Below are 26383 nucleotides of genomic sequence, written 5' to 3' on the forward strand. Positions count from 1 at the left end.
CATTTCACATTCTCTGAAATTATCATTCTCTTACTGGCCCACGGTGTAACTGAGTAAATCTGGAGTAACAAAAAATGGTAACACTTTACGGTAAGGGTACATGAATTATCATGAATTCATGTATAAATTCATGCATGAAATATGCATTCATTCATGCATTAATATCTCATGAATCATTAGGAACTAACACGAGTTCAACGTTTTTCATTCATGACTTCATGGATGAACAACACCTTAATTAAAGGTGCCCTAGAATGTGAAATTGAATTTATCTTGGCATAGTTAAATAACAAGAGTTCAGTACATGGACATGACATACAGTGAGTCTCAAACACCATAGTTTTCCCTTTCTTATTTAAATCTCGTTTTTGAAAAACACCCCTGAAAAACAGGCGAATCTCCACATAACACCAACTGTGACGCAACAGTTGGGATCATTAATATGTACGCCTCTAAAAATTTGCATATGCCAGCCCATGTTCAATGCCAGGCGGAACTGCACAGCCGAATCATCAGAAGTTCTGCAGGTGAAGAAACAAGCAGGAGGATCATAGGGAAAATGGCAGATCTATCTATAATCTGATACCGCTACAGTTTAATTCGAAGTTGTTAGTTGCTCTGCCCGTTTCACCACGGACTGTTTTTCTAACCTGGAACAATATCAAGCAGCCAGGCATCTCTTGGTGTCTCAAACGGACGAAGGGGGGCAATTTCAACTAACGTTATATTCCCGCAAGCGGTAAGTAGTGATTTTATTAACGATAATTTACACTGTGTTATCTAGATCCAGCGCGATATTGTTTTTCCTCGAGAGACATCGCGGCTTGCAAACGAGCGAACGAAGCATGGCAGGGCAGTTGCTCAGTTTGGATGTAACTACAAATGAACACAAAAATATATTTTTAGCTCCTTCATCCGAGCCTCTGGAGAACCAGTGCGTTATGTGAATTTCTGATGTGTAATTGTTCAAGTTCAGACAGATAATCTTTCTCTCAAAGTCGTTCAACACTGTTTATGCATCAGTAGATCGCGTTGCAGTGATAAGATCTTCATTCACGCGATCAACAGGCTGTCATCTGCTCAATGCTGGAATAATCGAAATACTTAAAAAACTTCTCATGATTCGTTAATCCCGATAGCTGTAATAGTAAAAACGTATAAAAGCTGTAATAGTAAAAGTTTTCCAGATAGCTCTACATGTAATGCCAGATATTTCATATGCAAGCATGTCAGCCAATCACAGCAGAGGGCGTTTACACTGAAGTCTCACAGCAGACACGCCCCTTCAAACAGAGTGTTCAATCCAGGGAATGAAATCAGGCTAGGAAATATGCCTTTTATTTCTAAATTATAACAAATTTTGATCTAAAAAACATACTAACATTATAAGGGCACCCCAGGAAACATTATAAAATAATAAAATAATCCATTCTACGGCACCTTTAAAACATTAACTAAGATGAGTACATCATCATGAATTATGATTTATTACGCATGATCATGTTTTCTTTGTTCACACAAAAAATTGGTCTTTACCACCCATTGTGGATAAAGCTATGGTTATGGTACATGAATCATCATGAATTCATGCATAAAAAAGTATTAATTCATGCATGCAAGACTACTCTTCAAATTATTAAAGGAATGTACAAAAATCCACATTATCTAATGCATGCACACAGGCTAGAACAGTATATCAATTAATGTGAGAACTTTTTTTCTGAATTATGATCTGAGTTATCCAGCATGTTCATGTCTTCTTCATAGCCTGCAGGTAAATGGACAGACCCCAAAATTGGCCAATCACAGCACATAACATACGAATTCTGTTGGCGTTCAAATACTAGTCATCATTAACTAAGCATTATTTATCAATGATTTCATCATGTGTGTGGCCCCTCAACTAAAGTGGTGACTTGGTGCTTTGAAACACTGATGAACAATGTGTTTTCATTATGATCTGAGTTATCCAGCATGTTCATGTCTTCTTCATAGCCTGCAGGTAAATGGACAGACCCCCAAATTGGCCAATCACAGCACATAACATACAAATTCTTTTGGCATTCAAATACAGTAGTCATCATTAACTAAGCATTATTTATCAGTGACTTCATCATGTGTGTGGCCCCTCAACTAAAGTGGTGACTTGGTGCTTTGAAACACTGATGAACAATGTGGCATAACTGTGAAATGACATGAATATGAGCATGAAAGTTCAAGTCTTTGCAAACAATGTACTGTGGACACAAATGGACTTTGATCGTAACCATAATTTAGGGCAATTCCACCGAGATTAATACCAAGCAAGCTGTTTAAGCAAGCAGCTATTTTCCGTTCCTGCTCATACTTCGGTGTCGCCGGCGAAGCCATGGCCATGTCAGATGTCAAAACAACGCATTAACGTTACCATCCAGCAAATAACACGTAGTAGGCCAAAAATGTCCTTAAAATAAGTTTAATATTATTGGCAGAATACTAAGCTACAAAACAAATAAGCAGTTCTTAAAATAATGGCTATGACAAGAAAAAATCACCACAGACAAACGCGGCTGACATCTCTCTTTTTTTTCATTGTGTTGACCTGATTACCGGCGCTCGCGGATTGATATTAAAGTCTGTTTTTACTCTTTCTAATAGAAAAGACACAGAAAAGAAGTTCCTGAACCGAATGATATACGAATCAGCAGAGTTGTTGCGCGAAATAAACCCAGAGACGATTGAAATCAATGTTTAGGAAGCGCCACGTCCGGTTTTTTTTTTTTCCGCAAAAGTATAACGTAGTGTCAATAAAATCATTAATTTCAGTATTTATCATGTTATAAAAGAAAATTTAAGTATTGCATCTCAAAACCATTGGTATAATCTATCATTTCCAGCAATAAACACACATGGACTATTTTTGTCATTTTTATGGCTATGACTACTTTGACGCTCGTTAACTCATAATTCGATTCTGCGACTTTAGCCGGGGTTTCACAGGCGGGGTCACATATGACCACAAATGACGGATTTTTTTAAGTTTATGTTGCTGCTATGTGAAAAAAATCCAGCAAAATGCGCCGGCGCGTTTGTCGACCTCAGAGGGTTAAACAGTTTTCACATATAAATCAACAATAATTACAATTTTAACAATATTTCAAGTGTAATCTTTCTTTTTAAAAATTATACATTGATTTTATTATACGTATTTCAAAGTTAAGGATTCATTCGTTTGAATATTGGAACAAACACTATAATAACATCTTAGTTGATAATTCAATATACCTACTTTGTTTTTAACAAAACATCACATACTATATATTTAACATATGAGCAGAAATATTTGCATATAAATGTTAATTTGCAGTTTAAAACGTTGCTTATACAAAGACATTTTATTTCAACATTTCAGTCGATTTTTACTCATCTCAGTATAGCAAAATAGTTTGGTAAAAGCTAAACTAGTAGATGTGTTCATGTAAAAATAACATATTTACTAATGTAAGTGCAAGTGTGCGCTGTTGTTTACAGCTGTAGTAAACATCTGTGCCGTTCATTCATTCACACACAGACACGCGATTCATATTTAAACAGTCCTTTTGCAGTTTACCGACACTATTGCGTATCGCAATTAGAACAAAGCACTTAAGATTAAAAAACTTACTACAGTCCTCTGAATAGCTGGATCCGTTGCTCCTCGATGTGAAACTAAATCATTCCTTATTCCTAACTAAGGATTATTCCACACAGCGAAGCAAGACGACATAAAGTGCACGAGTCTGATTAAACTCACGGTGTGTTTATCCAGCTGATTGTGGGTGTTGACACGTTTGCAGGGATCGCCTCAGAAAAAAAGCGAGCAGATCACGCCGGCATGATTGCCGACCCCAGAGGGTTAATGGATACAACACGTATACAGTACAGCGAAATTTCATGTCTTGTCGTCAACCACAACATAATGACGTCACATATTTTCCAAACCAGCACTCAGCCCCCCTCACATGAAACAGCTTCCAGCGCGCCTGTAAGAAGGAATGTTGTTTTTACGCGAAAAGACAATTTGTTTTTCAAGTTTAAATCCTCCAATGTTAATCTACTAACTCTACTGACTGCGTGTCTGACAAAATGGCGGATTATGATTGGTCAGATCGCCTGTGTTGTAATTCCCTTGTTTTGTGAGACCGGGGTCGGCTGGCTGAGGCTCGTGGGTATTTTATTAAAGGGGGGGTACAATGGTGTTTAATGTATTCAGAGTTGTTTACAGTGTTAAAGAGATGGATTCTCATGCTAAACATGGCCAAAGTTTAAAAAAAATATTTTGGACGAATAATGGATAATTTCTGTGCCGAAAATCTTACTTCCGGGTTGGTACAAGTTTCGGCTGTTTTTTTTTCGATCGTGGCTCTAATGACGTAGACGAGAGTGGAACTCCTTATATGAGCATGTCTCTCGCGCCCGCGAACACGTCGACCAGAGGAGAGCGAGAGCGAGAGCGCGCACATAAATGCGCTTCAACAGGAAATCATCGGCAGCGTTGCATAGGTTTTATAAACAAGGCCCAGTTCGACGCCGGATTTGCAGATCGTCTAATGCTTAAGGATGGAGCAGTCCCAACGATAAAGGTTCACGGTCGTGCGTTCGTGGAACCGCAGGCGCTGAGTAAAACCAGAGAATGTCTAATAAGGAGACGGGCTCTGGTAAAACTGCTTCAAATGCTTGTGTTGTTAGCTATCGGCGCTCCGCCCACACGGCACGCCTCCAGCTGCTCGTTTTTTTCCGGAAAGACTCGGTTCAGCCTATCTTTCTTTTATAAATATAATAAAACTAAAGACTTTTTGGAGATATGAAGGATGCAATACTACTCTATAGGTACTCAAGATTAACATGAGATTGACTGAAACGGAGTGTTTCACCCCCCCTTTAAATAAACTCGTATAACAATCGCGCCACATGCATGTCAAACTCAAAACTCATTCAACAGTTCAAATTACTCTGCAGCATTCGTCTTTCTCGCTCAGCGTTCTCTGTTCACGGTCCAACGAGTCCTCAGCCCTCTCTCTCCTCGATCGCTGGTTCCTGATGATGTGAAAAATGTGAGAAATAACAGTAACTCCACTGAAATTATTTGAAACTAAAGTAACGAGCCAATTTTGTAAAATGTAAGGAGTAGAAAGTACCAATATTCATGTTAAAATGTAAGGAGCAAAAGTAAAAAGTTGACAAAAATAAATAGTAAAGTAAAAATATCTGAAAAATCTACTTGAGTACAGTAACGAAGTATTTGTACTTCGTTACTTCCCATCTCTGATATAGACCATATATAGCCTCTTTTCAGCGCTGCGCTCGTTGTCTTTTGACTTCCGGTCTGCATTTTTACAGCGATCTTGTGTATTTATGAATGAACGGCTCATTTTAAAATCTCCCCGGTCTACTAACATTTGGTAAGACATCTGCTTAAAACATTACCATGCTTATGACAACTTTCATTAACTTTACAATAAGTAAATCCACTTCACCAGCTAATTACTCCTCGACAGCGATGCCATAGAAATATACAGAAATATATCATGATCAGATGTACGGCTTACAACTTACAACAAAAACTTCTATATCAGTGTCTTTATTTGCACATATATTTAATTTGAAGAAGAGCGGTGCTGGTTCATGTTTAGAGCACTAGAGTATATGAAATATGTCCATAAAAATGTAAAAAACGCTTGCTCTGGTACATATATGAACTATTTGATCCACCTCACGTTCACACGCTCTGAAAGCACGCTTCTACCTCACATTCAGCCAATCACATGATCCGAAAGCACACTTCTACCTCACATTCAGCCAATCACACGATCCGAAAGCACGCTTCTACCTCACATTCAGCCAATCACACGCTCCGAAAGCACACTTCTACCTCAGATACAGTGACGTCACTTCCACTTTACTTCCAGCCTGGAAAAACCAAATTGCTCAGAAAAACATAAAAAAGGAGGAAAAATTTCCTCTCATTTGTAATACTTATGAGTGCTTTTATTATTTTCAGTGATATGCAGCCTGTACATGTCTGTTCACATCTAAAAAAATGTGTTTTAGGGGGTTTCATGACCCTTTAAAAATGATGTGAAATGAATGTGTAAACTAACATAAATAGATCAAGACAATATTTGTATTGTTACAATGTTAGTAGTATATTTAAATGAACAATGTGTAGTCTTTCTCTGTGTTACCTGAACCTGGATATCCCTGTTTATTTGTCAGCAAATGTCTGCTGGATGAAACTAAACACGTTACTTGATAATCATAAATCTGATTCATTTTCTTTTCTCTTTCTGTCTTCAGTCTGTATAGATGCAGTATTACAGAGACACAGAGTCTCATCCTGACTTCAGCTCTGAAATCAAACCCGTCACACCTGAGAGAGCTGGACCTGAGCAGGAATAAACTAGGAAACTCAGGAGTGAAGCACTTATGTGACGTACTGAAGGATTCACACTGTAAACTGGAGAGATTGAGGTCAGTCACATTCACATACAAGAATCAAAATGCTTAAAATCACTTCTGCAGTTTAAACTAAAACACTTTATGCTCAATATCTCCCAATGAGTCTTAATTCACATTATATTTCTGCAAACATGTTCAACTTAGTATTTTGTGATCTGGTGAAATAAAGATGAAGATCTCTCTTCCTCTGTTTTATTTGCTGATGAAGATGTTGTGACTTTACAGAATAAAGAGTTTTCTTTCCTCTGTCTTATTTTCTGCTCTCTCTCTGCTAATGTAGTTTAAGCTGCTGTGATATGACAGATGAAGGTTGTTCTGATGTGACTTCAGCTCTGAAATCAAACCCGTCACACCTGAGAGAGCTGGACCTGAGCTGGAATAAACTAGGAGACTCTGGAGTGAAAAACCTCAGTGATCTACTGATGAACCCACAATTCAAGCTGGAGAAACTACAGTTAGTATCATTATACTGTACAGCAATTACAGTGTGACTGAAGTTTATTTATTTGAAGACAGCAGGGCTTATGTTTCATTGTTTATAGCAGTGCACTTTCTGGGTTTTCCCTATTGCTCACATTTTTATGTGTTTTTATCTAGATAAAAATTGTTTAATTTCCAGCATTTGATACAATGTACTGATTGTGTACATGCAGAAATCTGCCTTTTCAACAGAGAATAAAGAAGAGACGTCAAATAAATAGTTGAAAATTAAAGAGAAGAAACAGTGTCTTCCAGCACACAGAACTAGTGTAACTGGGTTTCAAAACAGGCTATTGGAAACTAAATGCTGCTGTAGCTCTTCAATAAAATGATCATCATAGATGTGAACTATTGTTATTTCTCTGTCTTCATTCTGAGTGATTGCAGTATTACAGAGAAACAGTCTCATCCTGACTTCAGCTCTGAAATCAAACCCATCACACCTGAGAGAGCTGAATTAAACAGATTTATATGTTACCGCAAGTTTTGCGTCAGATTAGTGACGACTAATATTTTGGCACTAATTCAAGTGTACGTGTTTTGTAAAGACAAGAAGCGAATTTGCGTTTAGGGCAGCAAAAGTGCTGCTTGACCAACCTAAATCTGGGTGTGTCTTACCTCTGTTTTAATTTAATGTTACTTTAGATAAGTGTACGTGGGAAACCAGACAAGTAAAGTTGGTTGACTTATATATGTAGTAGTGGCCATACCTCTACTGAAGTAAACGCTACTTTAATTTCAAGTGTATGCAATCACGGGGGCTATACCAAAGTATCTTTGATTGTGCAAGCGTGAATGCGACCGGTCTTAGGTATATAGCAATTACCTCTGTTTAGTGACCGAACCTGGCGAGATTGTGAGACCCACGTTAAACAAGGTGTGAGGACCTCTGAGCGACATAGCTTCCTAATATGAATGGGTAAAATATAAGTAAAGAGTTAAATAGAACAATTAAATGTATTGTTAAACTATTATATAATTGATCAATAACCAGTTGGCAATCTAACTTAAATTCGAGGTCGTGATAAAATGGAGTCAGATATAAAATGGAGTCAGAGAAAAGCTTAAATGGAATTAAATTACTTTGCAACATGGAAAGACAGTAACACACAGAGACCTTCACCCGTTCTGGTGGAATCCCCCATTTGGACCGATAATTGGGCTTACACAGTTTTAGATAATTGTAATCTCGAAAGTGATGTTGATGTCTAACATATGAAATATTTCTGTGCCTTTTGTTTGCCTCCATATTCAGTTGTCAGTTTTTGCAACTAACTTTCAATGCATTTGTACAAAGAACAAAATAAAATTCAAGTTTAAAGGATTTATATTGTTCAGGTTTAACTGATTAATCAGTTGAATGCTTTCATTCCTGTTCTAGACTCTCTAACTGCAGTGTGACAGAAGAAGGTTATAAAGCTCTGGCTTCAGCTCTGAGATCAAACACTTCACACCTGATAGAGCTGGATCTCACAGGAAATGATCCTGGACAATCAGGAGTGAAGAAGCTCGATGATTTACTACAGGATCCAGACTGTCAACTGAAGACACTGAGGTGAGACGGGATCAAATAATTAACTAAATTAGTTATATGGAGGCTAAATATTCATAACTAATATATTATTTTAGCTATACAATTAGCTTGACAATTTGCTGCATCAAAATGATCAAGATCAGATCAGATGCTGCAGGTTCTGTCATGATGATGATAAACGTCAACACAGTTTAGTTGCGATACGAGCTAAAGGACAAATAGACATTATGGGTCAGTATATGGGCTGCTATTCTGGAGTATACCTTGATAATTGAAATGCACAATTTTATTTTTGTGCACACTTCTCATCAAAATTCTAGATAACCTTTTAGTGAAATAGTTTTCTGAACATAATAGTTTTCCATCAAGCCCAGATTCACTGCATTTCTCTATAACAGCTCTATGAGTCTCCAGATGTTCACAAACATGCAGTTTCACGAGCCAGTTTTCTCTGTGCTGACGTTTCTCACTTCTCCTGCTTAATAGTGATCGACCGATATATTGGGCCGATATTTGCGGGTTTGCGTTCGCCGATAGTTTTTTCCCGGCATTATTTACAGACAGGCGTCCACAGGCAGCTCTGTGTTGCTGGAGATGCTGCACTGCCCCTCCCCCACTAGCAGAGTGCTGGAAGCCTCTTCAAGACAACAGTTAGTTTTAAACTTTCAAAGCATCTTTTAACTGTTTGACTTAGCTGAAATATTGCCATACACTTAGTGGAAACACATTGCTCTATATGTGCGTGCAAAAGCAAGTTAGTGGGTCCAAATGGAAAACGCGAATGCTGAATGCCTCATCGTCATTGTATTTAGGCAGGGTTGCCATTTCTCACGCATCTGGCGTGACACTCACGCTTTCAGCATCAATCTCACGCTCTCACGCACACGCAAGAAATGTCACGCCAAAATCCATTTTTCTCCCCTCTCAATCCGTTCATTTTCTGTTGATGGCAGTATATTCTGATCGTTGATTCGCTGAAAACCTTGCACCTGATACGTCAGTTGCGTGTGAGAAGTTCAGACATGTTCCCCCCTCTTTTCGAAATCCCGTTCGTACCCCCCACCCCCCACTTTCTAATTAGTTTGTTATGATTTTTTAACCGCACGCCGTCTTCGCCAAAGAGGAGCAGGACCGAGCAGGACAGAGAGCCTGCCTGCGTCAATGCGCACAGCCGCGTCCAGGAACGTCGCTTGCACACACTAAAAATACCTCACTGAAAGTTATAATGAGCAGGTATCGCGCTGTCTGTGAATGTCCTGACGCACACACACAACGCACAGAAATACTGGATCCTGGAGTCTTTTGTAAATGAAAATTTGCTTTTTGAAAAATTTCAGTCTGGTTTTAGGAAACATCACAGTACAGAATCTGCACTTTTAAAAGTTCTTAATGATGTTTTATTGACTGTAGATTCTGGAAACGCGGCAGTTTTGGTGTTACTCGATTTGAGCGCGGCATTTGATACTATAGACCACGAAATTCTTATCGCACGACTTGAGAGGTTAGTAGGGATACGAGGCGTTGCTTTAAATTGGTTTAAGTCTTTTTTAACAAATAGAAGTTTTTCAGTTACCATGGGGGAATTTACATCTTCGTCTGCCCCTCTTAAATGTGGGATACCCCAAGGGTCCATCTTGGGACCCATTTTGTTTTCATTATAGGCTACATGCTTCCTATTGGTGCTATCTTTCAAAAACACAGAGTATCATTTCACTGCTATGCAGATGATACACAGATATATATGCCTGTAAAAAAGGAAGACAATCATTCATTAGGGCCCCTTTTAGCATGTCTGAATGATTTGAAAACTTGGCTGGCTGCAAATTTTCTTCATCTAAATGAATGTAAAACTGAGATTGTTGTGTTTGCACCTTCTAATGTTTCTGAGTCAGGGTTGATGTAGGTTCTTTATCCATTTATTGTAAATCCATGGTGAAAAACTTGGGGGTAATTTTTGATAACACACTAAAATTTGACAAACAAGTAAACGCTGTTGTGCGGTCAGGTTTCTTTCAGTTAAGAACCTTGACAAAAGTCAAGTCATTTTTGTCATTTGAAGACTTAGAGAGAGTAATGCACGCTTTTGTGACCTCACGTTTAGATTACTGTAATGCCTTGTATGCAGGAATTAATCAGTCAACTTTGAGACGTTTGCAAATTGTTCAAAATGCCGCAGCTAGATTGCTGACAGGATCTCGGAAGCGGAGCCATATCACTCCGATTTTGTTTTCTTTACATTGGTTGCCTATCCGTTATAGGATTGATTTTAAGATTTTGTTGTTTGTTTTTAAATCTCTAAATGGTCTGGCACCACCTTACCTCTCAGATCTATTGCAGATATACTCTCCTTCAAGATCTCTTAGGTCTTCTGACCAGAAAATGCTAATTGTCCCAAGGTCAAGACGCACACTTTGGGGTGATCGTTCCTTTTCAGTGTTGGCACCGAAACTCTGGAATAGGCTACCTTTGCATATTAGAACTGCCTCCACAGTGGTGTCTTTTAAATCTTTTTTAAAAACTCATCTTTTTTCACTGGCTTTCCTGTCTAAACCAAATAGCTGAGTTAGTTGATTGTTTGTTTTATGAGAGTAGTTAGATATTTGTATTATATTGTATAAATGTTTTTGTACATTTGCTTTTTGCATGTTTTTACAAATTGTACAGCACATTGGTCAACTACCCGTTGTTTTTAATTGTGCTTTATAAATAAACTACCTTACCTTACCTTACCTTACTCGCGCCAGTATCGAGCGCACAGACAGCGCGTCAGAATCAGTTTTGCTGGGCAGTTCTCTTTCGCGCTTGAACGAACAATAACACATGCCAAAATGTCAGTTTTGTCGTCGAGTATCCTCATAACAATAAGCAGTCTTAAATTAGTTACATAAAGTCTTAAATGAACAAGAGAAAATGAGATGCGTGAGAGCCTGCCAGCAGCGGCAGATTTTAAAGTGACAGCAGCCACTAATTCTGTAGTCAGTAACGTTAACCAAAGAACAAAGGGAACAGAGAAAATCACTCACTGCTCTTGACTAAAGAACGCTTGCAGCTTTAATAAGGATTAATCTAATTTAATTCATAATTTATGCAGTGCGGACTGTTTGATAACCTAATTCAATTTCTGTATATTTCATACCTGTTAGACAGGAAGGGCACAGGAAGGGCACATGCAAATATTACATTTATTGTTGGGTTTATGTGAGGAAAGTTTTAAGTTCACTTATATTAAAAGTTGTTATAATTTTATATTAAAAGTAAAAAATAATTTTCATGGAGACATCAGTAGCTACAATGATACTGGCCTTCATTCATAAAAAATGGCATTAAACAATTGTTTAAAATATACTGTCTTTATGTTGTTTCTATATTACAGTAGAAATTGAGTCTCACATTATTTAAATTTTATTTGCACACAAAACGTTAATGGTGAACATTTTTGACTTTATAAAATGATTCTCTCAAGTCTTGGCAATTGGCCCCTATTAAACAATAAAGAAAGAAAGACGTATTTTTCTTATACATAGTTTAGTAGCCTACTATATTCTTTTTGGCATAATTTATCATTATAATCAACTTAATTATTTCCTGGATTTTGTATCACCATAGTCCCTAAAGGTATGTAAATGCAGGAAATGTGATTAAAATTGTGAAAAACATTTTTGCTTTTTTTAAAGTGCAAAAACTTTTTCCCCCATTTTGTGTGATGATCAAAAAATGATCAAAGGTTGCTCAGATTGTGTTGAGCCTGCCACAGTCAAATGCGGATGCTGAGCGAACCTTTTCAGTTATTGGCCTAAACAAGACTGACACCAGGAACAGACTGTCACTTGATGGTACCCTGTGAGTGATGGGAAGTTCGGATCATTTTACTGACTCGCTTGTTCTACCTCGTTCATTAAAATGAACAAATCTTTTTTCGAGTCATTTCGTTCATTTAAGGGGCTTTAAATTTTATACTTTTAACAGCCAAATTCCCCGGACACATCCACCTATGCAGTCTTTATCATATTCTGAATTAAGAAATCATTATAATGCAGTCAAAAATAATTTACAGGGAACATAAATAATTACTTTCCGAGTCTTTCGTTCATTTGTCACGTGACAGACGCAATGAACGTTCATGACCGGATTGAACCCTGCTTCAGATACGAGCCTCCTGCAGATGTAGTGAAGCAGGCCGACACTGCCACTGTGGCATAGGCTACAACAGGCCTAATGTGTGAAACTTGTGTTGTGGTTTTCTGGGGAGGTGGAGTAACTATTATGTGTCCCTTTTGTTTTGAGATTTTTTTATTGTTTTGATGTTGTTGTTTAACATGTTTGTTATTTAATCACCTCTATCTTTATTTTTTTATAGTGCAATCAATAAATTAATTGTACATTTTGAAAAAAATTTTTTTTTCATAAATCAGGGTTTAGGCTATATAAGTAAACAAGGACTGATGTTTTTAAAATTAGGGTTAGGGTTACGCGCACGCACTGATGTTTTACAGAGTCTCACTCCAGCCAAAGTCCCAAAGTTGGCAACCCTGATTTAGGGAGCTGCAAATAGCTAAGTTTGAGGCTATCCATATGTATACGGCAGCTGTTACGAACACTGGTCATAGGATTAAATAATGCTGACGTTGTTCCGTGATTCTGTGATATTTGTGGGAGTTTTATTCAGCGACCACCTGGCTGAGGTTTGGACGTGTGCTCATAAAAGAAGCGATGCGGTTGTGACACGCATGCGATGCAGCGCGCTCGTTTGTCCCATAGACAGTATATAAACTGTTTGTCCCATAGACAGTATATAAACGGTTTGTCCAGGCGCTCCTGTGCCGTGGTAAGATGAAAACATCTAAACTTTTCAGAATGCCACAAGCGCATGCAGGTCATGTGACAAAAAACAACTGCCCTTTCCATGACAACATCAAAAGCTCGGCCGAACAGCTGATCATAGATGGACAGGGCGGCTTTTTATTTCTCATCTCCATAAATATATGTAAAGGGCAGGAAATAAATTAATCCTTACTTCCTTGTCATCATGGAGAGCGCAGTTCATGGTTGCATAGCAATGACAGACGTTTATTATGCTGCTTGCTTGTTGCTACTGTGTGCAATAGTGTAATTATTTTATTTATGCTTAAATATTTATTTTCAGAATTTATTTTCAGAGTTTGAATTATGCTTAAATATTTATTTTCAGAATTTTCAGCACTGAACTTTTTTTTTTTTACTTGTTCTACCTCACATTTTTTTAATATGTCAAATATTGCTTTTTTAAGTTCAATAAATGTTCCTTTTTTAAATTGAGACTTGTAACATTTGTTATCATCATTGTGTCATTTTTATGATTTAAATTGAGTGAGCAAAAGCAGTATCGGCTCCAAATATCGGCCCAAGAAAATCAGCAGCCCGTATCAGTCATCGGCTAAGGCTGATGAAAAAAAATCGATATCGGCATCGGCACTAAAAAATTCATATCGGTCGATCCCTACTGCTTAAAAGCCAGAAAGATCTTAATTTCACACTCTGTATTCTGAAAACCATGATCTAGTGAGCTTTTGCCCTTCTGCTCTGTGAGACGTTTCTGTTCTTATGAGTTTGCTTTAGAACTGAGTGTTGCTCTAGTTTCTTTGAAATTTATATTTATTTGTGTATTTAAATGTTCAAAGAAAAAAAAAAAAGTATCGTATCAATCTTTTTTGTAATGCAACTGAATTGACTCTTCTGCAGGTTTTTGAGTCCTGCTGCAGAGGAAGCCTGTCAGTATGTGAATAGAGTTGTGGGTAAAAATCCGTTTCTCCAGAAAGAGCTGAATCTGAGTAAACATGAACTAGGAGACACACGAGTGAATCAGATCGCTGCTCTACTGCAGGATAAACACTGTCAACTCAACACACTGATGTGAGTATTGCTCATTTATTTATAATATTACTTTACTTTTAGTTGTAATGTTAGCTGATGATAATATTTCCTCACTTGTTTGAGTCAGAGCATTTTTTTCCTCAGCGTCACACAGAGCCACAATAATAAAATTAAACAGCAAATTAAAAACACACAATTAATACATGATATCAAGCTTTAAATATTTGGTTAAGACAGACAGTTGGATCATGGGTCAATAATTATTTCAGTTACTGTAGAGGACGAAAAATTTTTTTTGTGACATCAGAATCAGAAATGTTCATAATTGCTTTCAATTCAATGTTTGTATTTCCCAAAATGTATAATGTCTAATTTTGGTGCAGCATATATTGTAACTTGTAAAAATTGAACAAGTGCATTTTAAAAGTCTGTGATCAGTATATGCCTGTAATGACTCTGTAATTATTTTGAGTCAATATTGAGATCTTTACAAGAAGTTAAATCTTGGATGTCCGAAAATGTTCTGCATCTGAATGAAAGTAAAACTGAAATAATCTGGTTCGGGGCCCCTGACACTAAAAATTATTTTGATCTGGGTGAGTTAGCTCCTTTTTGTAAATCTGTAGTGAAAAACCTTGGCGTCCAATTTGATAGTTCTTAGAAGTTTGACAAACAGATTAATTCTGTGGTGAAATCTTGTTTTTTCCATTTAAGATCAATAGCAAAGGTTAAACCGTTTTTGTCCTCCAGTGATTTTGAAAGGATTATTCATGCTTTTATTTCTGTACGACTAGATTATTGTAACTCGCTATATGTAGGTGTCAGCCAAGCACTTTTGAATCGTCTTCAATTGGTTATAAATGCGTCTGCTAGACTTTTAACAGGGACTCGTAAAAAGCAGCATGTAACACCGATTTTAGCCTCACTTCAATGGTTGCCGGTGGAGTTCAGAATTGATTATAAATTATTGATATTTGTGTACAAAGCCTTGCATAATTTGGCCCCATCATACCTTGCGCATCTTCTTCATATACACAAACCTTCTAGGTCTCTCAGATCAGCAAATCAGATGATCCTAGACATTCCAAGGACTAGATTAAAATTGAGTGGTGATCGGGCATTTGCTGTGGCAGCTCCAAAGCGCTGGAATAACCTGCCTCTACATCTCAGACTGGCTCCTTCCTTAGGTTATTTTAAACGAAATCTGAAACTGCATTTGCTAGAATTAGCATTTGGTTCAGTAGGTTAATTAGTAAGAGGCTCTTTTCAGATGTTTGTTAGTCATTGTTCTGTCTGAAAAAGAAACATTTTATTATGTAATTTTATTGTGTGACTGTACAGCACATTGGTCAACATCACGTTGTTTTAATTGTGCTTTATAAATAAAGTAAATGAAAATGAAAATGTAATAAGATCCACTGAACGCTAGTGATGGGCGCTTTCGAAACACACTTCATGAAGCTATGAAACCTTTGCGAATCTTTTGTTTCAAATCAGTGGTTCGGAGTGTGTATCAAACTGCCAAAGTCACATGATTTCAGTAAACGAGGCTTTGTTACGTCATAATTTACCATAATTTAGTGTTGGGTCCGAGTCCACCCTTGTCGAGTCTGGGTCCGAGTGTTGGGTCCGAGTCCACCCTTGTCGAGTCTGAGTCAAGTCCAAGTCCTTAACAATCGAGTCCGAGTCCAAAGAGGGCTGAGTCGGACTTGAGTCCGAGTCCTTAACATCCGAGTCCGAGTCGAGTCCGCCCGAGTCCACAAAGATTTAAACAATTTGAAATTGACCTTTCACAAAGACCCGCCCCTCTTAGTTACTGTTGCTATGTACAACAAGCCATTCCGCTCTCACTCCACATGTTCTCACACAGTGAAAAATATATTGTGGAGCAAAGAGGACACTGACAATGCGCCTACAGACAAGACAGAGCAGGCTACTTTTGGTATGAAATAAAGTCTCAGGCTTTCAAATTTTGTAATTTTTATGAAATTCAAACAATAAATACTGTTTTGTGGTGCTTTAATGTGTAGGCCTCAGTTCAAGCAGCATGTGAACTGATAATCCCTTCTAGTTATAGCACAAATTAAACATGAATGAACACCAGAACTGCAAAAAGAAATCAATACACACCATTTTTCAAGTTCAAGTCCACTGACTTTAATCTGCATGATTGGTCAGATCGCCTGTCAATCAAATTCCAGCGAAAGGTCTCACCACTGAGCTCTTAAATTAATATTTTAAACCTTACAAAATGATTGCAATGTATAGTTACAGTCATACGTTTACCTACTGTACATCTTTCAGAATCTGCAAGGTAATGCTTAAGAATGCAACACGATGCATTAAGAGCCAGGGGAAAACTTTTGAGCAAGATGATGGTGATGTTTACATTTTTCTTATTTTGTTTTACATGCTATTATCTTATTTAGCCTATGAAGGACAAGATTACATTTATTAATGAATTTTTAAACAAAATAAGAACAATTTACACTAATGATCCAGTTCAAAAGTTTACACCCCCTGGCTCTTAATGCTTCCTTCTTGAGCATCACTAAACGTTTTCAGGGTTTGTAAAAGTTGTACAAGAGTCCCTCAGTTGTTACCAGTGTGAAAAGATGGATCTCACAATCATAGTCACTGCTAGTAAGGAGTCAAATACACAGAAGATGCTGGAAAAGCAAAGAATGTGCAGGAGCTGGAGGACTTTTCCTCATGAACAACCATTACAAAAAACAAACAAACCAAAAAAGTTGTGGATCATTCAGGTCATTCACACACAATATTAAAAATCAAGCCTATGTAATTTGTCTTGTATTCTGTATTTGTATTTTGTCTAGTGGACTAGGCTTTTTCAGGGCAGTACTAAATAGAAACAATGTTTTTATGATCCTTCTTGTAATGAAGCTTCAGGGGAGTGAGGATCCATTTGCAGTTTTATTATAATCTTGGTCGTACAATCAGGGTCAATCACCAGCAAACACAACAGTAGAGATAACGCAACTCGTAATCCAGAAACAGGCATAAGGTCAGGGCAGGCAGCAAACTTACATAAATCAGTCCAGTATAGAATATAGTCCAGGGCAGGCAGCAAAGAATCAAGACGAGAATAGACAGTCCAAAAGTAATCCACGGGAAGACAAAACACAGGAAGAAACGCTCAGAGTTGATCACCAGGGTAAATACAAAACTTCGCAATGAGGCAGAGTCTGAGAGCACCTTAAATAGTCCACTGATGAAGATCAACTGCAAAGAAATCAGTGTCAGGTATGTGGGAAATGTAGTTCAAATGGTTTAATATTCAAGAGAGGGTACCCTCTGGTGGTGAGCAGGAGGAACCGCGGGAGACTCGTTTGAGACACTTCTTATAAAAAATAAATTAAAAAAAAACCTTTTTGGAGATTCTGCAAGGTGTATGTAAACGTATGACTAAAGTGTAAATGTAACAAAAACAAAATGTTGCTATGGTCGGCGGATTAATGCGAGAATAAAACACCGGCTTGATCTTTGACACGTGAAAGGTGGGATGAATTCTACTGTATGCCGGAGGAAGTTTGAGTCGGACTATCATCAGACTAATAATCTTGGTAACAGGAAATGGGCCAATAAATTTGGGAGCTAACTTGTTGGAAACGGAACGGAGCGGAATGTTCTTGGTAGAAAGCCACACTTTTTGACCCACGATGTATACGGGAGGCCTTGATTGGTGGCGATTGGCCTTAGCCTTAGTGCGCGCCCCCACCTGGAGCAGAGTCTCACGGGCTCTGGTCCATGTGCGGTGGCACCTCTGGACGAAGGCGTGAGCAGAGGGGACCGCGACTTCGGATTCCAGACTCTGAAAAATTGGTGGCTGGTACCCTAAACTACACTTAAACGGAGAGGCCCATGGATGACACTGGTAATGAGTTATGTGCGTACTCAACCATAGATAGTTGTTGGCTCCAGGACGAAGGATTCTTGGATACCAAAACATCGCAACATTCTCTCCAAATCTTGGTTGGCTCACTCAGTCTGACCATTACTCTGGGGATGATAACCCGAAGACAAGCTGACTGTAGCTCCTAATAACCTACAAAACTCTTGCCAGAATTTGGACACAAATTGGGAACCCCTGTCATAAACCACGTCCATCGGGAGGCCATGTAGCCGAAAGACGTGATCAATTACAGTCACCGCTGTCTCCTTGGCTGAGGGTAATTTGCGCAAAGGAATGAAATGTGCCGCCTTCGAGAACCGGTCCACTACGGTTAAAACAACCGTCATGCCATTAGAGGGTGGGAGGGCGGTGACAAAATCTAGCACTATGTGGGACCAGGGTCTCAAAGGGACAGACAGCGGTTGGAGTAACCCATCAGGAGGTCGGTTAGACGTCTTACCAGTGGCACAAACTGAGCAAGCCAAAACAAAACTGTGAATATCGCAAGCCAGAATCGTTGCTCTACTAAATAGCTGGTGCGGTTTACTCCAGGATGACAAGCCACGTTGGAGCAATGACCCCATCGAATAACCTCGGACCGTAACCCCTCCGGAACAAACAATCGACTCGGTGGGCAACCGGGCGGAGGCGTTACCCCTTCTAAGGCCATCTTGACCTTCGACTCGTCCTCCCATGTGAGTGTGGAGACAACTACCTTCTCTGGCAAAATGCACTCGGGAGTAACCAGGTGTTCGGATGGATAAAAAATACAAGATAAGGAATCGGGTTTGATGTTTTTGGACCCCGGGCGGTACGAAAGAGAAAAGTCAAAACATCTGAAAAAATTGCCCACCGAGCCCACTACTTGCCTGTAGTTAAGTCTTTTAGCAGATCTAATATATTCAAGGTTCTTATGAACGGTCCAAATGATAAAAGGTACCCCCGACCCTTCTAACCAATGATGCCACTCCTCCAACGCTAACTTGACGGCCAACAACTCTCTGTTACCAATGTCATAGTTACGTTCGGCAGGTGATAAACGATGGGAAAAAAACGCGCAAGGATGCATCTTGTCGTCTGAGGAAGCGCGTTGGTAGAGAACTGCACCTACCCCCACCTCTGACGCGTCGACCTCCACCACAGACTGACGTGTGGGATTAGGGACGACTAAGATGGGAGCTGAAACGAAGCGGCTCTTAAGGTTGGTAAATACAGCCTCAGCTGTATCGGACCACCTGAACATCATTCTGGGGAGGTCAAGGCGGTCAGAGGTGCGGCTAGTTGGCTGAAGTTGCGAATGAAACAGCGATAGAAATTGGCGAACCCCAGAAACCGCTTTAGGGCCTTACGGGAATCTGGACTTGGCCAATCTATCACAGCCTTAACCTTGTCAGGATCCATGCGTACTCCCTCAGAAGAGACGATGTAACCTAGAAAAGAAACAGACTGCATGAAAAGCGAATTTCTCCGCCTTGACAAAAAGCCCATTCTCTAGCAACCTCTGAAGCACTCGTCTGACGTGTTGAACGTGTTCCTGGAGAGACGAAGAAAAAATCAATATGTCATCCAGGTAGACATATAAGAACTGATCTACCATGTCTCTCAACTAGGGCATGGATACCCGACCCGGGCTGGGTTCGGACAGATATTTATAAATTATGTTCGGGTTCGGTCACATCAGCGCGATAAGGCACTGAACATTTTAAATTTAAAACAGATTATTATGTAGGTAGCCAATGTGCCTGATGCTTTCACGTGATTCAAACGTTCATTTTTGTGATTAAAATACATGTAAAATATTACCATATCATCTGTCTTCCTGTGTGTGAAAATTTGTTTTTGTAGCCGTGACAACGAAACACGTGCGTGCGTGCGCGCCTGTGTTAAGCACGCTGCTTGTTGCTCCATGCGCGCTGATGCACTCATCCTGTTGACATTTCCGAATGCCTTAACAGTTGCTTAATAAAAGCGGACTTTCCACACAAACAAACGTTCATGTGTCATTAGTATGAGAAAAAAATGGGATTTTAACTGTCAGTCTCGGGTCGGGCTCGGACATAAATATCTTTATGCCTGTCGGGCTCGGGTCGGGTTCGGTTACTGCTCTGTCGGACGCGGGCATCAACGGCAAAGGATAAGTATTCTTTACCGTGATTGTTGTTCAGCTCTCGGTAATCAATACAAGGTTGCAGAGACCCATCCTTCTACCCGATAAAAAAAGAACCCTGCCACCGCTGGAGAAGAGGAAGGCCGGATGAACCCCGCTGCCAGAGAATCAGAAATATATTTCTCCATGGCCTCCCTCTCAGGAATAGAAAGAGAGTAAAGCTTGCCTTTAGACGGAGACTTATCTGGCAGTAAATCTATGGCACAGTCATAGGGACGATGCTGAGGAAGAGAAGCAGCACGAGACTTACTGAACACTTCCTTCAGGTCAAGGTACACCTTGGGCACGTTTGATAAATCCGCTGCCTTCTCCTGAAACACAGAACCAGACACAGACGGACAAGCAGATACAAGACAGGACTCATAACAACGCTCGCTCCACATGGTGATGGAGTTTGAGCCCCAATCCACTCTGGGATTGTGCAGTACCAGCCATGGGTGGCCCAAAACCCCGGGTGCTACTGGGGAGTCCATGAGGAGGAAAGTGATGATCTCTGTGTGATTGCTGGAGGTGATGAGGGTTATAGGACCAGTGGTAAGTGAAATGTTGGGAAGTTCTTGACCGTTCAATGTGTTAACAGAGATCTGATGAGTAAGTGGTGTGATGGGGAGGTGTAATTTGTGAGCAAAGTGAAGATCCATGAAATTACCCTCGGCTCCGGAGTCCAGTAAGGCTTGGCAGGTGTGAGTGTGGTTGGCCCATCTCAGTCTTACCGGAAGTAGAGTTGATGGTGAGGACTTCTCGGCGGAGATCCCAATCGATAGTAGCCTCTTCTTTACTATCGGGCTTGCTCCTTCTACTGGGCATGAATGCAGAAAATGTCCAGTGCCACAGTACAGGCACAGTCCTCGGGATCTCCGCCTCTCTCTCTCCTCCCGGGAAAGCCGAGCTCTCCCCACCTGCATGGGCTCGTGATTGATGACGTGACCGACCGTGTTCTCATCGCTGACGACTCGACCCCCAACTCCTCCAGGAGTGCAGATGGGGTGAGTTTACTGCTCCATACGACTGATGCGGGCATCCACTCGTAGAGCAAAGTCAATAAGTCCATTGAGACTGAGGCAGGTCCAGCATATATCTATATATCTCCTTCTGAACACGGTCGGCCAGCCCATGCAGGAACATATCCCATTGCGCCTCCTCGTTCCACTTGCACTCCGCCACCAATGTGCAAAAAATCGATAGAGTAATTGACCACGGAATGATCACCCTGCTTGAGATCAACGAGTCTTCTGGCAGCCTCCTTGCCGGCTACCGCATGATCAAAGACTCTCTTCATTTCGGCGGCGAGTGCGTGGAACGAGGCGCAGCATAGGTCTTGATTCTGCCACACCGCCGTTCCCCACAATGCCGCTCGTCCAGTAAGCAAGGTGAGCACCAATGCCACTTTAGACTCCTCCGTCTCGAACGTCCTGGGCTGCAATGAGAAATGCATGGAGCATCTGGTAAGAAAGGCTCTGCAGAAATTTGGCTCACCAGCATAACTCTCAGGGACGGGTAAACGTGGCTCTGGTCGATAATTTGGCTCCGGTGCTGTGGGGGGAACGGATGGCGTGGGCGACGCAGTGGTAATACTCAGGAGTTGGATCTGCTGGGTGAGCTCGGACACCTGCGTCACAAGCGCTTGAACCGCGCCTCCCGTGTTGTTGATGCTCTCCTGCTGCTGGTCCATCCGGGAGATGCTGTGATTGACGAACTCAGTCATCGATGCTGTACTTGCTGCTTCCATAGATGGTCAGATCGTTCTGTTATGTAAAATACAGACGGAAGCAATTGCAAGTAAAAAATGGTTTCTGCATACTTTTTAAAGTCAAATTTAAGGCTTTTTAAGACGTTTTTAAGACCTGAAGAAATCAAAATTAATACCAGTTTTTTTTTATAATAATTAGATAATATTTTACTGATTGTGTTTCTGTGCTTGGTGCCATGGCTGGTTTAGGCCTGTTGTTGACAGCTGACGAAGATATTCATATTTTTTCATATTCTATGCAGTGGTCAATTCACAGCAGTGACAGAAATTAACATTTTTTATTAAAGCTACACTGTGTAATTTTTTTAGTTGATTCTTAGCAAAAAACACTTAGTTCTTTCAAAAATATATGTGCTCATTAATGTATATTTACTTCTTTATAAGTTTATAATCTGCCATTGAAAGTACATACGGGTGAGGGGTTCGAATGCCGGTCGCCATGTTGCCCATCCATCTTGAAACTACATTAGCCAAAGAGGGACATACAAGATTTGCCTTTCACGTTTTTACACGCAGTGGCACCGTGACGAATGTGAGAGGGAGATTACTCGCGACTGCCGGCAGATATGAAATAATACGGCCACCGTAGGAGTTAAAACGCCTTTGGAATGGGAGGAGCTAGAAAGTAATATTCAGTTGGTAGTCATATACAATTTCACTGCTAGATGGGAGTAAATCCCACACAGTGTAGCTTTAAGGGGTAATATTTGCCATCTTAAATTGATTTCCAGGGGCATTTTCACCTATATATGGACATTTGTAGATGTATGCATTACCTTTTATGTCAAATTCTAACATTCAAATTAAATTCTATTAGAATAATTACACAATACCACTGTTTCCAGTCAAATTAAATCATTAAATCAAAATCCATCTTTGCAGTGCAGAGGTGACACAGAAGTTGCATCAGATCTGGCATTAACCCTCTGGGGTCTGAGGTGTTTTGGGGGTCCTTGAGATGTTTTGACATGCCCTGACATTTGTGCTTTTTTCAGTTGCTTATAAACATATTAATGGCAAAGGTGTAATTACACTCTATTTAGCACAAACAGGGCTACCATAATATGTGAGCAACATATATGTTCATGTTTGTATTTTTGAGAGAATAATGTTTATGCATGGTTATTGAAAAAACTAAAAACTAAAGTTTCTGAAATAAGGCCACAAAACACATACTAAATATGTATCAATAAGACTTTTGACTAATGGATGTTGTCGCCTAGAGTTTTTTCTTCAAAATGATCTGAAAATCATCCTGCCTAATCGTTTACATAAAAACAATACATTGATTTAAACTTTGTAAGTCAGTTTTTTTGTCAGAAGAGGTTTATGCGTGGGAGTGGTAATGGCCTATCAATATTAATGAGATTCAGACCAGGGGTGTGACATAGACACTCCCCCAATGGCTAATGGGCCATCAAGTGAGGCAGCCTGAACAAAGAATAGAATGAGAGGAGATTCAAAGGTTTTGTTTTTCAATCTGTTTTATTGTAATTCCTCTATGTGGAGGAACTAAATGTTCTAAATTTGCTATAAGCAAATCAATTGTGAGCGATAAATAAACAAAAGTAAAGGCAGGTAGGCTATCTCACAGTAAATGCTTATGCCCCGTTGATGCGGGCTCTAAGCAAATCAAATGTGAGCAAAATAAATAATCAAAATGGTTGATTGCAATCAAAATTGTATTCAAAGAATCCTGAAAAAAACATATCATTGGTTATAAAAATATATTAAGCAGCACAACGGTTTCCAACATTGATTTAAAAAAAAAATATATATCAGAATGATATATATATTCTACCAAATTGGTTCACAGTTAGAAGCACCTCAATTTTTTTAATTTTCCCACAAATTGTGCTAGCAAAATATCCAAGGTAAACATGTCTAGTAATTGTGCAGTTAATTCTCATACTGTATTTTCAGTTTTAGAATATGTATCCTCTCCCCAAATTTGTCACTAATAAAACACAATAAAAAATTATTTAAAGAAAAGGATTATATTTACCTTTTAATAGTTTGTTTACATATACCTTTTAAATATATATTTTTATTAAAAGGTTACAATTACAACAATTCAAATGTAATCTTTCTTTGTAAAAACTAAAGTATACATTTTAACATACATATTTCAAAGTTAAGGATTCATTACTTTGAATATAGCCTAGGCTACATTGGAAAAAAACACTAATAACATATTATTTGATTATTTTTGACAAAACATACTTTATTTAACATATGAGCAAAAATTGGCAAACAAAAGCTTATTTGAGGTGGCAGATATTTTACAGTAAAAATGTATAATCTATCCAAAACTAGTCAACGAAATGTTGTCTTTAATATGTCTGTAACATAGGTCTTTCGTTTTTATTATAAGGAATATAAAAGCGGATCATTCATTCACACATAGAAACGCGATTCAAATTTAAACCGTCTTTTTGCGAGTTGTGGTAAACACAGCGCATCTCTGCCGTTCATTCATTCACACACAGAAACGCGATTCACTTGAGAATGAAAAAAAAACTTACTACAGTATTACTCAGCTCAGTGGCATCCCTTGCTCCTCGAAATACCAGCACTTCTGAGGTACATTTTCCATTATTATTATTACGATAGTATTATTCCTCACAGCGATGCGAGATGGTGTAAACAAGTACAATGTGTTTTCTCGAGCTGATATGGGGGCGTTTGCAGGATTGCCTCAGATCATTTGCGTTTGAATAGCGCGCGCTCTCCGTGGGCGGGGTAAAAATAATGAGCTGAGATGAGAACGACTGACATCTCTCTCTTTTCATACAGATTACATAAACTGAGAATATTAGTTTTTTTATATAAATTACTTCATTCAAAAGAAGAGAATTCAAGCTTCATGCCTGTGTGTCTGTATGCCTGTTTGACTGAGTATTCGCTGAGTTATGGTTCATTTTCGGATGCGTTTCAGAATTGACTTCACTGACAGAGAGAAAGCAGAACTCGCATCATGTTTATTTTTCTTTATTTGGCAAAAAGCACAACTCTTTGTTTTTATTGTGAGTATACACAAACATAATACACACTTAACATGAGAGATTGATGTATGAATCTGGTTTGTAACATCAAAGTTAACACAGTATTTAGAGTCTCCTTTGCACTGATAAGGAAAAAAGCGAGCAGATCACGCCGGCGTGATTGCCGACCTCAGAGGTTTAATATATTTACACTGCATTTACAATTGCATAAATAAAGCTATGAGATTTTTTAATATGAACTGATTTCTAATTTTAACGTTATAATTAAAGGGTAGGCTACTTTAAATGTGAAACTAAAACTGCCAGTAGGTGGCAGCAAGTCACTGTCTTAATAAGTGAGTTGAGGGAGTCATTCATTCAACCGATTTGTTCAAACGGCTGATTCATTCGGGAAAGAAGCAAGTGACTGTTCATTGAATCATTAAATTGATTCATTCAAAACACGGATTCCATTCAAAAACTCGTCGCTGTCTGTTGCATTGAGACTCTGCTATGGCTTCATTTTTAAATTCTCGTCAGCAAAATAAAGGGAAAACAAACAATATTGACAATATTGTTTATAAGATTTAACTCAAAATGTTAATTTATTGTTAATTTAACCTGTGCGTGGGCGCACTGAAGCGTTTTTTTATTTATATAGTTCAAAGTTACTATCAGATTTAACCCCCTGAGGTCGGCTATCGCGCCGGCGCGATAGGCTCGTTTTTTTTCGTATGAGTGCAAAAAAAAAATAAAAAAAAAATATTAATTTTTATCTTATATGCTTGTGTTATACATCAATCGATCCTGTTTAGTGTGTATTTTTTTTGTGTATGCTCATAATAAAAACAAAGTGTTGTGCTTTTCGCCAAATAAAGAAAAATAAACATGATGCGAGTTCTGCCTACTCTCCGTCAGTGAAGTCAATTCTAAAACGCGTCCGAAAATGAACTGTAACTCAGCGAATACTCAGTCAAACAGGCATACAGTCACACAGGCATGAAGCTTGAATTATCTTCTTTCAAATGAAGTAATTTTTATAAAAAACAAATATTCACAGTTTATATAATATGTATGTAAAGAGAGAGATGTCAGTCGTTCTCATCTCAGCTAATTAAGTTTTAATGTGACTCCGCCTACGGAGACCGCGCTATTCAAACGCAAATGTGAGGCGATCCATACAAACCTGTGAAACGCCCACATCCGCTGGATAAGGCCGGTGAAACAC

At 39.0% G+C, this 26383-nt stretch overlaps 1 protein-coding gene across 2 annotated transcripts in view; it reads left to right on the forward strand.

Moving 5' to 3' along the window:
• Positions 1–26383, forward strand: part of LOC307161654 (NACHT, LRR and PYD domains-containing protein 3-like) — a 112968-nt gene that overhangs the window by 60308 nt on the left and 26277 nt on the right. For both annotated transcript variants that reach the window (XM_079876518.1, XM_079876519.1), the window contains exons 12-15: positions 6316–6489; positions 6758–6931; positions 8339–8512; positions 14210–14380. In XM_079876518.1, coding sequence (XP_079732644.1) covers positions 6316–6489; positions 6758–6931; positions 8339–8512; positions 14210–14380 — 693 coding nt within the window. The remainder of the gene's footprint in view (positions 1–6315; positions 6490–6757; positions 6932–8338; positions 8513–14209; positions 14381–26383) is intronic.

Source organism: Squalius cephalus (genome assembly GCF_949319135.1).
Source record: "Squalius cephalus genome assembly, chromosome: 7".
In the NCBI taxonomy this organism is placed as follows: Eukaryota; Metazoa; Chordata; class Actinopteri; order Cypriniformes; family Leuciscidae; genus Squalius; species Squalius cephalus.